Source organism: Bombina bombina, chromosome 1 (genome assembly GCF_027579735.1).
Source record: "Bombina bombina isolate aBomBom1 chromosome 1, aBomBom1.pri, whole genome shotgun sequence".
Classification (NCBI taxonomy): Eukaryota; Metazoa; Chordata; class Amphibia; order Anura; family Bombinatoridae; genus Bombina; species Bombina bombina.
The window spans coordinates 230909891-230927337 of NC_069499.1; the positions used below are offsets into that span (position 1 = coordinate 230909891).

The following is a 17447-nucleotide window of genomic DNA, read 5'->3' on the forward strand; positions in this document are numbered from 1 at the left end:
GGGGTACGGGCCACTGTTCTACAAGAGTAAGAGAAAACTATATTACAGAGCATAATTATTTTTTCATATATTTAAAATTCAGAGGATTTTTTACTTTCATCCCCTCTTAACCTCAGTGCCCCCTATACATGTGTGTACAAAGACATGTACATTATACACAATAAAACGATAAGCGAATTTCACAAATTATTACTTACTTCAGCCATATTGATACAGCCGACAGCCAGCGTCTTGTATCCAAGAATTGTTCTGTTTTTATACCTTTTTCTTCTCTGCAACATGATTTGGAGTTTATTCCCTTCTCTTTTCAAAAAATGGGGATACTGTAGAAAAATGATAGAAAAAAACTATTTGAATTGCAAAAAATAGATAAAATTATGCTTACACGATAAATTAATTTATTTCATGCTGGGGAGAGTCTCCAAGCCATTACCCCTGTGAATTCCACTCCTGGCCACTAGGGGGAGGCAAAGATTCCCAAAACTCCAAGAACCCTTAAAAACCCTCCCATCCTACTGGTAAACCAGTCTGATGTATACCCAAGCAAAGAGATGAACAAAAGGTAGGAAAGGACAAGAATAAAATATAATTAAAATCTAGCAAAATATCGGCAGGTATGGAGTAATGAGGGTGGGCAAAACTGCCTTTTTAAAAATATTTTTAGATATCTAATGTCCAGAATCTACTGCTTTTAGGACTTTTCTACTAAAAGCCAATTTAGAAAAAGCAAAAACATAAAAAGGAAGAATCTGAAAAAGATAAGTAAAGAAGAACCAGCACACATAACTGTGCTCAAGCATGCAGTTTTCAGCTTGTAAAGCAGATAAGCTGCCTGCTAGACACACTGATCTGGTCCCATTCTAAAATGACCAGGAAAAAACAAATTATGCTTACATGATAACTTAATTTCCTTCTGTATGAGGAGCGTCCACGGCATCATTCCTTACTGTTGGTAAATACTGAACATGGCCACCAGGAGGAGGCAAAGACACCCCAGCCAAAGACTTAAATACTCCCCCTACTTCCCTCATATCCCAGTCATTCTGCCAAGGGAACAAGGAACAGTAGGAGAAATATTAGGGTATAAATAGTGCCGGAAGAGAAAAAACAAATTTTCGTCCGCTCATCGGAGTATACGTGCGGGGGCCGTGGACTCTCCTCATACAAAAGGAAATTAAATTATCATCAGATAAGTATAATTTATGTTTTCCTTCTTAATATGAGGAGAGTCCACGGCATCATTCCTTACTGTTGGGAAAACTATACCCAAGCTCTAGAGGATACTGCATGATAACAGGAGGGGTAAAAGAAAGGTGGACCCTAATCTGAGGGCACCACAGCCTGCAAAAACCTCTCTCCCAAAAGCTGCTTCCGCTGAAGCAAAAACGTCAAATTTGTAGAACTTTGAAAAAGTATGTAAGGAGGACCAGGTAGCCGCCTTAAAAATCTGATCCATAGAGGCCTCGTTCTTAAAGGCCCAAGAGGAAGCTCTAGTGGAATGAGCCGTAATCCTCTGAGGAAGTCTAAGTCCCACTGACTCGTAAGCTAAGCGAATAACACTCCTCAACCAAAAAGACAAGGAAGTTGAAGAGGCCTTCAAACCCTTAAGCTTGCCAGAGTAGATAACAAACAAGGAAGAAGTGTCTAAAATCCTTCGTAGCTTGACGATAAAACTTCAAAGCTCGAACCACATCCAGATTATGAAGTAAAACGTTCCTTCGAAGAAGGAATAGGACATAAGGAACGAACCACAATCTCCTGATTGATGTTACGATCAGACACCACCTTAGGAAGAAAACCCAAGCGGGTACGTAAAACAGCTTTATCAGTGTGGAACACCAGATAAGGAGGCTCACATTGAAAGGCAGCCATTTCAGAAACTCTGCGTGCCGACACAATAGTCAATAGAAAAAGAACCTTCCAGGACAACAACTTAATGTCAACCGAATGCATAGGCTCACACGGAGCCCATTGCAAAAATTTAAGAACAAGATTCAAACTCCAAGGTTGAGCGTTAGATCTTAACACAGGTCTGATCCTGATCAGAGCCTTGATGAAGGATTGCACGTCAGGGAGCTCAGCGAGCCTCTTGTGCAGCAAAACAGACAGGACCGAAATCTGTCCCCTCGGGGAACTGGCAGAAAGGCCCTTCTCCAGACCCTCCTGGAGAAAGAAAAGAATCCTGGCAGCCTTGACCTTATGCCAGGCGAAACCATGCTCTTCACACCAGAATAAGTAAGCTCTTCACACCTTATGATAGATGTGACGAGTAACAGCCTTACGAGCCTGAATGAGAGTGTGAATAACCCTCTCAGAAAAACCTCTTTTGGCTAAAACTAGGCGTTCAATCTCCACGCAGTCAGCCTTAGAGAATCTAGATTTTGATGAACAAAAGGACCCTGTTCCGGCAGATCCCTGCGACAAGGTAACTTCCACAGAGGAGATGAGGACATCCCCACCAGATCCGTGAACCACATTGTTCACAGTCACGATGGAGCAATCAGTATCACTGATGCCTACTCCTGCTTGATGCGGGCCACTACATGAGGGAGAAGTGGTAACGGTGGAAAGATTTAAAATTCGATTGAACCTCCAAGGCACTGCTAATGCATCTGAGCCAGGATGCCATGAGATCTATCTCCGGTGTCCCCCATTTGTTTCAAATATCCGCAAATACCTTGGGATGGAGAGACCATTTCCCCCGGGGGAAAGCATCGTCTGCTGTGGAAATCCGCTTCCAAGTTGTCCACACCCGGAATGTGGATCGTTGACAGCGAGCAGTTGTGGGCCTCCGTCCACTCCAGAATCCGAGATACTTCCCTCATTGCTAGGGAGCTCCTTGTTCCCCCCTGATGGTTGATGTAAGCCACCAAGGTTATGTTGTCTGATTGGAATCTGATAAACTGGGATGAACCCAGAAGAGGCCAAGCCTTCAGAACATTGAAGATCACTTAAAGTTCCAAAATGTTGATTGGGAGGAGGGATTCCTCTTGAGTCCACATGCCCTGTGCCTTCCTGGAACCCCCAACAGCTCCCCATCCTGAAAGACTTGCGTCCGTAGTCACAATCTCCCAGGATGGTCTCAAGAAGGATGTCCCTTGGGCCAGGTGATCTGGACAGAGCCACCAGGAGAGCGATTCTCTCGACCGGTTGTCCAGAGAAATCTGTTGAGACAGATCCGAATGATCGCCGTTCCACTGTCTCAGCATGCACAGCTGAAGTGGTCTGAGATGGAATCTGGCAAAAGGAATGTTGTCCATGCTGGACACCATGAGACCAATCACCTCCATACTCCGAGCCCCAGAGGGCCTTAAGGAAGTCTAAAGGGCAAGACAAGCGGAAGTTGGCTTGTAACGTCTCTGGTCTGTAAGAAAGATCCTCATGGATATGGAGTCTATTATAGTACCTAGGAATTCCACCCTGGTACTGGGAATGAGATAACTCTATTCTAAGTTTATCTTCCATCTATGAGATAGAAGAAGAGATAGAAGGGCTTTTGAATGGTCCTCTGCCAGTCGACAGGATGGTGCTTGAACCAGAATGTTGTCCAAGTATGGCGCTACTGCTATACCTCTGGTTCTGGCCACTGCAAGCAGAGCCCCTAGAACCTTCATAAAAACTCTTGGAGCAGTAGCTAGACCAAACAGAAGTGCAATAAACTGGAAGTGCTAATCCAGGAATGAAAATCTTAGGAACTTGAAGTGTTTCTTGTGTATTGGAACATGAAGGTAAGGATTCTTCAGATCTATCGTGGTCATGAACTGTCCTTCCTGAACTAAGGGAAGAATGGACCTTATAGTCTCGATCTTGAATGATGTGACAGATAGGAATTTAAGCACTTTAGGTCCAGAATCGGGTGGAAAGTTCCCTCCTTCTTTGGGACCACAAAAGTGTTTGAATAGTATCCCAGACCTCTTTCTGTAAGAAGTAATGGGACAATGACTCAAAGGGAGGGAGAGATCCCTCACAAACCCCCAGAAAGGCTTCTCTCTTTTCTGGCCTTGAAGATAGGGGAAGATTCCTCTTGTCAAACCTGGGTGGATGAGACTTGAAACCTATCCTGTATCCATGAGCGATGACCCACGGGTCTTGTACGTCCCCAAACCAAGCGTCCAAAAAGAGCGACAGTCTGCACCCCTACGTGATCCAGAGCCGGATCGGGGGCCACCCCTTCATACCCCTTCTTGTTCTGCTTGGATTCATTCCAGGACTGAGCCGGCTTTCAAGTCCCCTTGGATTGCTCGGGCTTTGCGGAGGGCTGCTGACATTTATCAGAACAAAAATGAACTAAAATAAGGACCTTGTCCTTTAGGTTTGTTCTTCTTATCCTGCGGTAAAAAGGCACCTTTGCCTCCAGTAACTGGAGATAATCGAGTCCAGGCCTTGACCAAATAGAATTTTTCCCTTAAATGGGAGGGAAAGAACTCTTGACTTCAAAGTCATGTTCGCAGACCAGGACTTCAGCCAGAGTGCCTTACGGACTTGAACAGAAAAACCTGAAGCCTTGACATTCAGGTAAATAATTTGCATCACAAATAAGAGTTAGCCACCCTTAAGGCCTTCTTTCATGGATCATGTTGAGGAGACCCTCCACCTTGATCAACTCAGATAAGGAGTCGCACCAGTAGGTAGCCGCTCCAGCAACCGCAGCAACAGCCACTGCCGACTGAAACAAATATCTTTCTTAACAGAGTTTCTATTTTCTTATCCATGGGCTCTTTAAAAGACAAACTATCCTCAAGCGGGATAGTAGTGCACTAAGCAAACGTGGAGATAGCGTCATCCATCTTAGGAATGGAGCCCCACAACTCCAATTGAGAGTCCGGGACCGGGAACAATTTTTTAAAGGAAGACGGGGAAAATGAAGAACCAATTCTTTGCCAACCATTCTTAATAATGTTTGCCATCTTTACGGGAACCGGGAAAGTTTGTGGTACAACCCTATCCTCGTAGACCTTATCTAATTTAGGAATCAAAGGTTCCTCAGGCAATTTGGGCTATGGAACCTCTAATGTAGCCAAAACTTCCTCCAACAGAAAGCGTAAATGCTCAATCCTAAATCTAAAGTCTGGTTCCTCTGTAGCTGGAGGCCTAGAGGCAGCAGATTACGACCCAGAAAGTGCACAATCTGAAGTGTCAGAGGCACCTTCATCATCGGATAACTTGTATCAGATAAATCCAATAAGCTAGTAGATGACCCCTGGGAAAGATAGCAATATTTTCGCTTGCGCTTAGCAGGGCGAGTTAAAGCACTAAAGGCCGCAGACCCTGTCGTTTGTAATTGCTCAGTAAAGTCTGGAGGTAAAAGAGACCCTCCAGATGGAGGATTAGGAGTGCTACGGGAAGCTGCATGTGCAATAGGAGATGAGTATTTCCCAACAGTAAGGAATGATGCCGTGGACTCTCCTCATATTAAGAAGGAAAGCTACTGACCTAGCAGAATGGGCAGAAGATATTTAGGAGGCTAATCCACCTCCAAAAAAAAAAAGCTATCAAACTAAAACCTTAAATAAGGAAGCCAACAAAACAGCTGTTGACATCTGACCCCTTGTAAAACCAGAAATAAAAAAACTAACAAAATAGAAGATTGTCTAAAATTGTTTAAAGTCAACACTTAAAATAAGAAAAATAACTTAACTCTCAAAACCGCCTTATGATGACAAGCCAGATAAGGCGGCCCACAAAAAAGAGCAGACAAAATAGAAATTCTTCTAACAGCAGGAATTGTTAAAAGAAAGAAAAAACTTCCAAGACAAAAGCTGAATATCCAAATAGAGCATAGGCTCAAAGAAAGCAACATGCAAAAGTCTTAAAACCAAAATTAAGGTTCTAGGAGGGCGGAGCAAACCGCCATATAGAGTAGAAGTGTTTCTAAGTAGCTCCGCTGTGGAAATACTAATTTAACTACTTTTGAGGCTAACAAAATTAAAAGTTTGGCTATATAAGAGCTACTATCAGCAGGGCGAAGCACCCGGGAAACTATTGGATGAGTTTACAGACTTTATTGCACAGAGTTTATTCCACCTATCTCAAGTAGCTCCCTTAAGTGCGACAGCGACTGCAGGGAATCCCGCTTCCTGGAGGGACGGCGCTCCGCGCCGGAGGCTGCAAAAAACATAATTTATGTAAGAATTTACCTGATAAATTAATTTCTTTCATAATGGCAAGAGTCCATGAGCTAGTGACGTATGGGATATACATTCCTACCACGAGGGGCAAAGTTTCCCAAACCTCAAAATGCCTATAAATACACCCCCCACCACACCCACAATTCAGTTTAACGAATAGCCAAGAAGTGGGGTGATAAGAAAGGAGCGAAAGCATCAACAAGGAATTGGAATAATTGTGCTTTATACAAAAAAATCATAACCACCATAAAAAGGGTGGGCCTCATGGACTCTTGCCAATATGAAAGAAATTAATTTATCAGGTAAATTCTTACATAAATTATGTTATCTTTCATGTAATTGGCAAGAGTCCATGAGCTAGTGACGTATGGGATAGCAAATAACCAAGATGTGGAACTCCACGCAAGAGTCACTAGAGAGGGAGGGATTAAAATAAAGACAGCCAATTCCGCTGAAAAACATAATTTATGCTTACCTGATAAATTTATTTCTCTTGTAGTGTGTTCAGTCCACGGGTCATCCATTACTTATGGGATATATTCTCCTTCCCAACAGGAAGTTGCAAGAGGATCACCCAAGCAGAGCTGCTATATAGCTCCTCCCCTCACATGTCATATCCAGTCATTCGACCGAAACAAGACGAGAAAGGAGAAAATATAGGGTGCAGTGGTGACTGGAGTTATAATTTAGAATTTAGAACCTGCCTCAAAAAGACAGGGCGGGCCGTGGACTGAACACACTACAAGAGAAATAAATTTATCAGGTAAGCATAAATTATGTTTTCTCTTGTTAAGTGTGTTCAGTCCACGGGTCATCCATTACTTATGGGATACCAATACCAAAGCTAAAGTACACGGATGATGGGAGGAACAAGGCAGGAACATTAAACAGAAGGAACCACTGCCTGTAGAACCTTTCTCCCAAAAACAGCCTCCGAAGAAGCAAAAGTGTCAAATTTGTAAAATTTGGAAAAAGTATGAAGTGAAGACCAAGTTGCAGCCTTGCAAATCTGTTCAACAGAGGCCTCATTCTTAAAGGCCCAGGTGGAAGCCACAGCTCTAGTGGAATGAGCTGTAATTCGTTCAGGAGGCTGCTGTCCAGCAGTCTCATAGGCTAAACGTATTATGCTACGAAGCCAAAAAGAGAGGTAGCCGAAGCCTTTTGACCTCTCCTCTGTCCAGAGTAAACGACAAACAGAGAAGAAGTTTGCCGAAAATCTTTAGTTGCCTGTAAGTAAAACTTCAGGGCACGGACTACGTCTAGATTATGTAAAAGACGTTCCTTCTTTGAAGAAGGATTAGGACATAATGATGGAACAACAATCTCTTGATTGATATTCCTGTTAGAAACAACCTTAGGTAAAAACCCAGGTTTAGTACGCAGGACTACCTTGTCTGAATGAAAGATCAGATAAGGGGAATCACAATGTAAGGCAGATAACTCAGAGACTCTTCGAGCCGAGAAAATAGCCATCAAAAACAGAACTTTCCAACATAAAAGTTTAATATCAATGGAATGAAGGGGTTCAAACGGAACACCCTGCAGAACTTTAAGAACCAAGTTTAAGCTCCAAGGAGGAGCAACAGTTTTAAATACAGGTTTAATTCTAGCCAAAGCCTGACAAAAAGCCTGGACGTCTGGATTGTCAGCCAGACGCTTGTGTAAAAGAATAGACAGAGCAGAAATCTTTCCCTTTAGTGAACTAGCGGATAAGCCCTTTTCTAAACCCTCTTGTAGAAAAGACAATATCCTAGGAATCCTAACCTTACTCCATGAGTAACTCTTGGATTCACACCAATATAAATATTTACGCCATATCTTATGGTAAATCTTTCTGGTAACAGGTTTCCGAGCCTGTATCAATGTATCAATAACCGAATCCGAAAACCCACGCTTTGATAGAATTAAGCGTTCAATCTCCAAGCAGTCAGCCTCAGAGAAATTAGGTTTGGATGGTTGAAAGGACCCTGAATTAGAAGGTCCTGCCTCAGAGGTAGAGACCATGGTGGACAGGACGACATGTCCACTAGGTCTGCATTCCAGGTCCTGCGTGGCCACGCAGGCGCTATCAGAATCGCCGATGCTCTCTCCTGTTTGATCCTGGCAATCAGTCGAGGTAGCAACGGAAAAGGTGGAAACACATAAGCTATGTTGAAAACCCAAGGGGCTGCAAGTGCATCTACCAGCACCGCTCCTGGGTCCCTGGACCTGGATCCGTAACGAGGAAGCTTGGCGTTCTGGCGAGATGCCATAAGATCCAGATCCGGTTTGCCCCAACGACGAATCAGTTGAGCAAATACCTCCGGGTGTAGTTCCCACTCCCCCGGATGAAAAGTCTGGCGACTTAGAAAATCCGCTTCCCAGTTCTCCACACCTGGGATGTAGATCGCTGACAGGTGGCAAGAGTGTGACTCTGCCCAGCGAATTATCTTCGAGACTTCCAACATCACTAGGGAACTCCTGGTTCCCCCTTGATGATTGATGTAAGCCACAGTCGTGATGTTGTCCGACTGAAACCTGATGAACCTCAGTGTTGCTAACTGAGGCCAAGCTAGAAGAGCATTGAATATTGCTCTTAATTCTAGAATGTTGATTGGTAGGAGTTTCTCCTCCTGAGTCCACGATCCCTGAGCCTTCAGGGAGTTCCAGACTGCTCCCCAGCCTAGAAGGCTGGCATCTGCTGTTACAATCGTCCAATCTGGTCTGCGAAAGGTCATTCCTTCGGACAGATGAAACCATGACAACCACCAGAGAAGAGAATCTCTGGTCTCCTGGTCCAGATTTAGCAAAGGGGACAGATCTGAGTAATCCCCGTTTCACTGACTTAGCATGCATAGTTGCAGCGGTCTGAGATGCAGGCGAGCAAATGGCACTATGTCCATTGCCGCGACCATTAAGCCGATTACTTCCATGCACTGAGCTACTGATGGGCTTGGAATGGAGTGAAGGGCACGGCAAGCATTGAGAATCTTTGATAACCTGGACTCCGTCAGGTAAATCTTCATCTCTACAGAATCTATAAGAGTCCCTAGAAAAGGAACCCTTGTGAGCGGTAACAGAGAACTCTTTTCCACGTTCACTTTCCACCCATGCAACCTCAGAAATGCTAGAACTACCTCTGTATGAGACTTTGCATTTTGAAAACTTGACACTTGAATCAGAATGTCGTCTAGGTACGGAGACACCGCTATGCCTCGTCGTCTTAGTACTGCCAGAAGTGAGCCCAGAACCTTTGTAAAAATTCTCGGGGCCGTAGCTAACCCGAAGGGAAGAGCTACAAACTGGTAATGCCTGTCTAGAAAGGCAAATCTTAGGTACCGATAATGATCTTTGTGAATCGGTATGTGAAGGTAGGCATCCTTTAAGTCCACTGTGGTCATATATTGGCCCTCTTGGATCATGGGCAGGATGGTCCGAGTGGTTTCCATCTTGAACGACGGAACCCTTAGGAATTTGTTTAAGATTTTTAAGTCTAAGATTGGTCTGAAGGTTCCCTCTTTTTTGGGAACCACAAATAGATTTGAGTAAAACCCTTGTCCTCGTTCCGTTCGCGGAACTGGGTGGATCACTCCCATCACTAAGAGGTCTTGTACACATTGTAGAAATGCCTCTTTCTTTACTAGGTTTGTTGATAACCTTGACAGATGAAACCTCCCTTGTTGAGGAGAAGTTTTGAAATCCAGAAGGTATCCCTGAGATATAATCTCCAACGTCCAGGGATCCTGTACATCTCTTGCCCAGGCCTGGGCGAAGAGAGAAAGTCTGCCCCCCACTAGATCCGTCTCCGGAGAGGGGGCCCTGTCTTCATGCTGTCTTAGGGGCGGAAGTAGGCTTTCTGGCCTGCTTGCCCTTGTTCCATGACTGGTTGCCTTTCCAACCCTGCCTGTAACGAGCAGTAGTTCCTTCCTGTTTTGGAGCGGAGGAAGTTGATGCTGCTCCTGCCTTGAAGTTACGAAAGGCACGAAAATTAGACTGTTTGGCCTTTGATTTGGCCCTGTCCTGAGGAAGGGTGTGGCCCTTACCTCCCGTAATGTCAGCAATAATTTCCTTCAAGCCGGGCCCGAATAAGGTCTGCCCTTTGAAAGGAATGTTAAGTAGTTTAGACTTGGAAGTTACATCCGCTGACCAGGATTTAAGCCATAGCGCCCTGCGCGCCTGTATGGCGAATCCGGAATTTTTAGCCGTAAGTTTGGTTAAATGCACTACGGCATCCGAAACAAACGCATTAGCCAGTTTAAGCGTTCTAACTTTGCTCAAAGTCTCATCCAATGGTGCTGTGCGAATCGCCTCTTCCAGAGACTCAAACCAGAATGCCGCTGCAGCCGTGACAGGCACAATGCATGCAAGAGGCTGCAATATAAAACCTTGTTGAACAAACATTTTCTTAAGGTAACCCTCTAATTTTTTATCCATTGGATCTGAGAAAGCACAGCTATCCTCCACCGGGATAGCGGTACGCTTGGCTAAAGTAGAAACTGCTCCCTCCACCTTAGGGACCGTCTGCCATAAGTCTCGTGTGGTGGCGTCTATAGGGAACATTTTTCTAAATATCGGAGGAGGGGAAAAGGGCACACCAGGTCTATCCCACTCCTTACTAATAATTTCTGTAAGCCTTTTTGGTATAGGAAAAACGTCAGTACACACCGGTACCGCATAGTATCTATACAACCTACATAATTTCTCTGGGATTGCCACCGTGTCGCAATCATTCAGAGCCGCTAACACCTCCCCTACTAACACGCAAAGGTTCTCAAGCTTAAATTTAAAATTTGAAATTTCTGAATCCAGTCTCCCCGGATCAGAACCGTCACCGACAGAATGAAGCTCACCGTCCTCATGTTCTGCAAATTGTGACGCAGTATCAGACATGGCTCTCGTGTCATCAGCGCGCTCTGTCCTTAACCCAGAGCTATCGCGCTTGCCTCTTAATTCGGGCATATTGTATAATACTTCTTTCATAACATTAGCCATATCATGTAAAGTGATTTGTAAGGGACTTGATGTACTTGGCGCCTCAATCTTACGCACCTCCCGAGCGGGAGACGCAGGTACTGACACGTGAGGAGAGTTAGACGGCATAACTTCCCCCTCGTTGTCTGGTGATAATTTCTTTATCGGTACAGATTGACTTTTATTCAAAGTAATATCAATACAATTGGTACACATATTTCTATTGGGCTCCACATCGGCTTTTGAACATAATGAACAAGCAGATTCCTCTGTATCAGACATGTTTAAACAGACTAGCAATGAAGCTAGCAAGCTTGGAAATCACTTTCAATAAGTTTACAAGCAATATAAAAAACGCTGCAGCGCTTTTAAAAACACAGTTGAATAACAAAGAAAACTAATTCAGTTATAGTCAACAATTCTTAACGAGAAAAGTATTAATTAGCAGAGGATTGCACCCATTAGCAAAAGGATGATTAACCCCTCAATACCCAAAAACGGATATCAAATTAAGATTTAACGCTTTTATCACAGTCAAACACACTGTCACAGATCTGCTGTGACTGATTACCTCCCTCAAAAACTAATTTTGAAGACCCCTGAGCTCTCTAGAGACGTCCTGGATCAAGGAGGAAGAAACAGGAAGACTGTGCTAGAATTTTAACTGTGCAACAAGGCGCTAAAACAAGGTCCCTCCCACTCATATTACAACAGTGGGAGACCTGATATAACGGTTTCTATGCAGAAAATACGTTAGCCATGTGGAAAAAATCATGCCCAAAAAGATTTATCACCAAAGTACCTCACAAAACGAATAACATGCCAGTAAACGTTTTAAAAACAACATTTTGAATGTCATGCAAAGTTATCACTAAGCCTGCTACCAGTCGCTTCCACTGCAGATAAGGCTTAAACATTATTTCAGTATTAACAGTATTTTCTCAGTCAAATTCTAGTCCCTAGAAAATAACTCAACTGCGCATACATTTATCAGCCTGATACCAGTCGCTACTACTGCACTTAAGGCTGTACTTACATCATATGGGTAACAGCAGTATTTTCTTAGTCAATTCCATTCCCAGAAAATAATGTACTGCACATACCTCATTTGCGGGGGACCCCGCATGCTATTCCCCTCTTTCTGAAGTTACCCTACTCCTCAGAATGTCGAGAACAGCCAGCGGATCTTAGTTACGTCTGCTAAGATCATAGAAAAACGCAGGCAGATTCTTCTCCAAATACTGCCTGAGATACAAAAAAACGGCACACTCCGGTGTCATTTTAAAATAACAAACTTTTGATTGAAGAATAGTTAAGTAAAAACTCCAGCTCCTCTCGCGACCTCCTTCTTTGTTGAGGGTTGCAAGAGAATGACTGGGTATGACATGTGAGGGGAGGAGCTATATAGCAGCTCTGCTTGGGTGATCCTCTTGCAACTTCCTGTTGGGAAGGAGAATATATCCCATAAGTAATGGATGACCCGTGGACTGAACACACTTAACAAGAGAAAAAGAATCCACAAATCAAAAGTTTTAATCTTTATAATGAAAAAAACTGAAATTATAAGCAGAAGAATCAAACTGAAACAGCTGCCTGAAGTACTTTTCTACCAAAAACTGCTTCTGAAGAAGAGAAAACATCAAAATGGTGGAATTTAGTAAAAGTATGCAAAGAAGACCAAGTTGTTGCTTTGCAAATCTGATCAACAGAAGCTTCATTCTTAAAAGCCCAGGAAGTAGAAACTGACCTAGTAGAATGAGCCGTAATCCTCTGAGGCGGGGATTTGCCCGACTGCAAATAAGCATGATGAATCAAAAGCTTTAACCAAGATGCCAAAGAAATGGCAGAAGCCTTCTGACATTTCCTAGAACCAGAAAAGATAACAAATAGACTAGAAGTCTTTCTGAAATCTTTAATAGCTTCAACATAATATTTCAAAGCTCTTACCACATCCAAAGAATGCAAAGATCTTTCCAAAGAATTCTTAGGATTAGGACACAACGAAGGGACAACAATTTCTCTACTAATGTTGTTGGAATTCACAACTTTAGGTAAAAATTTAAAGGAAGTCCGCAAAACAGCCTTATCCTGATGAAAAATCAGAAAAGGAGACTCACAAGAAAGAGCAGATAATTCAGAAACTCTTCTAGGAGAAGAGACGGCCAAAAGGAACAACACTTTCCAAGAAAGTAGTTTAATGTCCAAATAATGCATAGGCTCAAATGGAGGAGCCTGTAAAGCCCTCAAAACCAAATTAAGACTCCTAGGAGGAGAGATTGACTTAATGACAGGCTTGATACGAACCAAAGCCTGTACAAAACAATGAATATCAGGAAGATTATCAATTTTTCTGTGGAACAGAACAGAAAGAGCAGAGATTTGTCCTTTCAAGGAACTTGCAAACAAACCCTTATCCAAACCATCCTGAAGAAACTGTAAAATTCTAGGAATTCTAAAAGAATGCCAAGAGAATTTATGAGAAGAACACCATGAAATGTAAGTCTTCCAAACTCGGTAATAAATCTTTCTAGACACAGATTTGCGAGCCTGCAACATAGTATTAATCACTGAGTCAGAGAAACCTCTATGACTAAGCACTAAGCGTTCAATCTCCATACCTTCAAATTTAATGATTTGAGATCCTGATGGAAAAACGGACCTTGAGATAGAAGGTTTGGCCTTAATGGAAGTGGCCAAGGTTGGCAACTGGACATCCGAACAAGATCCGCATACCAAAACCTGTGTGGTCATGCTGGAGCCACCAGCAGTACAAATAAACGCTCCATTATGATTTTGGAAATCACTCTTGGAAGAAGAACTAGAGGCGGAAAGATATAAGCAGGTTGATAACTCCAAGGAAGTGACAACGCATCCACTGCTTCCGCCTGAGGATCCCTGGACCTGGACAGATACCTGGGAAGTTTCCGGTCTAGATGAGAAGCCATCAGATCTATTTCTGGAAGCCCCCACATCTGAACAATCTGAAAAAACACATCTGGGTGAAGAGACCACTCTCCTGGATGTAAAGTCTGGCGACTGGGATAATCCGCTTCCCAATTGTCTATACCTGGGATATGGACCGCAGAGATTAGACAGGAGCTGGATTCCGCCCAAGCAAGTATCCGAGATACTTCTTTCATAGCTTGAGGACTGTGAGTCCCACCTTGATGATTGACATACATCACGGTTGTGACATTGTCTGTCTGAAAACAAATAAACGGTTCTCTTTTCAGAAGAGGCCAAAACTGAAGAGCTCTGAGAATCGCACGGAGTTCCAAAATATTGATTGGTAATCTCGCCTCTGGAGATTTCCAAACCCCCTGTGCTGTCAGAGATCCCCAGACAGCTCCCCAACCTGAAAGACTTGCATCTGTTGTAATCACAGTCCAGGTTGGATGAACAAAAGAGGCCCCTTGAATTAAACGATGGTGATCTAACCACCAAGTCAGAGATAGTCTAATATTGGGATTTAAGGATATTAATTGTGATATCCTTGTATAATCCCTGCACCATTGGCTCAGCATACAAAGCTGATGAGGTCTCATGTGAAAACGAGCAAAGGGGATCACGTCCGATGCTGCAGTCATGAGACCTAAAACCTCCATGCACATAGCTACTGAAGGGAATGACTGAGACTGAAGGTTCCGACAAGCTGAAACTAATTTCAGACGTCTTTTTCCTGTTAGAGACAAAGTCATGGATACTGAATCTATTTGGAATCCTAAAAAGGTTACCCTTGTCTGAGGAATCAAGGAACTTTTTGGTAAATTGAACCTCCAACCATGTCTTTGAATTAACAACACTAGTTGATTCGTGTGAGATTCTGCAGAATGTAAAGACTGAGCAAGTACCAAGATATCGTCCAAATAAGGAAACACCGCAATACCCCGCTCTCTGATTACAGAGAGTAAGGCACCGAGAACCTTTGAAAAGATCCTAGGCCAAAAGGAAGAACAACAAATTGGTAATGCCTGTCTAGAAAAGAGAATCTCAGAAACTGATAGTGATCTGGATGAATCGGAAGATGAAGATATGCATCCTGTAAGTCTATTGTGGATATATAATGCCCTTGCTGAACAAAAGGCAGAATAGTCCTTATAGTCACCATCTTGAATGTTAGTATTCTTACATAACGATTCAAAAATTTTAGATCCAGAACTGGTATTAAAGAATTCTCTTTCTTTGGAACAATGAACAGATTTGAATAAAACCCCAGACCCCTTTCCGGAAAGGGAACTGGCACAATTACCCCGGATAACTCCAGGTCTGAAACACACTTCAGGAAAGCCTGAGCCTTTACTGGGTTCACTGGAATGCGTGAGCGAAAGAAACTTCTCACAGGCGGTCTTACCTTGAAACCTATTTTGTACCCTTGAGAAACAATGTTCTGAATCCAATGATTGTGGATTGAATTGATCCAAACATCTTTGTAAAATCTTAGTCTGCCCCCTACCAGCTGCGCTGGAATGAGGGCCGCACCTTCATGCGGACTTGGGGGCTGATTTTGATTTTTTTTAAAAGGCTTGGATTTATTCCAGACTGGAGAAGGCTTCCAATTGGAAACCATTCCTTTAGGGGAAGGGTCAGGTTTCTGTTCCTTATTCTGACGAAAGGAACGAAAACGGTTAGCAGCCCTTAATTTACCCTTAGATTTTTTATCCTGAGGCAAAAAGGCTCCCTTCCCCCCAGTGACAGTTGAAATAATAGAATCCAACTGAGAACCAAATAATTTATTATCTTGGAAAGAAAGAGATAGCAACGTTGACTTAGAAGTCATATCAGCATTCCAAGATTTAAGCCATAAAGCTCTTCTAGCCAAAATAGCTAAAGACATATACCTGACAAATTCTAATGATATCAAAAATGGCATCACAAATGAAATTATTAGCATGTTGAATTAGCTTAACAATGCTATACACATTATGATCTGGTACTTGTTGCGCTAAAGTTTCCAACCAAAAAGTTGAAGCCGCAGCAACATCAGCCAAAGAAATAGCAGACCTAAGAAGATGACCTGAACATAAATAAGCCTTCCTTAGATAAGATTCAAGCTTCCTATCTAAAGGATCTTTAAAAGAAGTACTATCTGCCGTAGGAATAGTAGTACGCTTTGCAAGAGTAGAGATGGCCCCATCAACTTTGGGGATCTTTTCCCAAAACTCCAATCTATCAGTCGGCAAAGGGTACAGTTTCTTAAACCTTGAAGAAGGAGTAAATGAAGTACCCAGACTATTCCATTCCCTAGAAATTACATCTGAAATAGCATCAGGAACTGGAAAAACCTCTGGAATAACTACATGAGGTTTAAAAACCAAATTTAAAGGTTTACTGGTTTTAATATCAAGAGGACTAGTCTCCTCCATATCTAATGCAATCAACACCTCTTAATAAAGAACGAATATACTCCATTTTAAATAAATAACATAATTTATGTAAGAACTTACCTGATAAATTCATTTCTTTCATATTAGCAAGAGTCCATGAGCTAGTGACGTATGGGATATACATTCCTACCAGGAGGGGCAAAGTTTCCCAAACCTCAAAATGCCTACAAATACACCCCTCACCACACCCACAAATCAGTTTAACGAATAGCCAAGAAGTGGGGTGATAAGAAAAAAGTGCGAAAGCATAAAAAATAAGGAATTGGAATAATTGTGCTTTATACAAAAAAATCATAACCACCACAAAAAAAGGGGTGGGCCTCATGGACTCTTGCTAATATGAAAGAAATGAATTTATCAGGTAAGTTCTTACATAAATTATGTTTTCTTTCATGTAATTAGCAAGAGTCCATGAGCTAGTGACGTATGGGATAATGACTACCCAAGATGTGGATCTTTCCACGCAAGAGTCACTAGAGAGGGAGGGATAAAATAAAGACAGCCAATTCCTGCTGAAAATAATCCACACCCAAAATAAAGTTTAAATGAAAACATAAGCAGAAGATTCAAACTGAAACAGCTGCCTGAAGTACTTTTCTACCAAAAACTGCTTCAGAAGAAGAAAACACATCAAAATGGTAGAATTTAGTAAAAGTATGCAAAGAGGACCAAGTTGCTGCTTTGCAAATCTGATCAACCGAAGCTTCATTCCTAAACGCCCAGGAAGTAGAAACTGACCTAGTAGAATGAGCTGTAATCCTTTGAGGCAGAGTTTTACCCGACTCGACATAAGCATGATGAATTAAAGATTTCAACCAGGAGGCCAAAGAAATGGCAGAGGCCTTCTGACCTTTCCTAGAACCGGAAAAGATAACAAATAAACTAGAAGTCTTTCGGAAAGTGTTAGTAGCTTCAACATAATATTTCAAAGCTCTAACCACATCCAAAGAATGCAATGATTTCTCCTTAGAATTCTTAGGATTAG

The 17447-nt window shown here is 42.6% G+C and overlaps 1 protein-coding gene across 1 annotated transcript in view; it reads right to left on the reverse strand.

Moving 5' to 3' along the window:
• PACS2 (phosphofurin acidic cluster sorting protein 2) overlaps positions 1 to 17447 on the reverse strand; it is a 657507-nt gene that overhangs the window by 325442 nt on the left and 314618 nt on the right. Inside the window, exon 4 of the mRNA XM_053711716.1 lies at positions 198 to 323. Within this exon, the coding sequence (XP_053567691.1) occupies positions 198 to 323 (126 nt within the window). The remainder of the gene's footprint in view (positions 1 to 197; positions 324 to 17447) is intronic.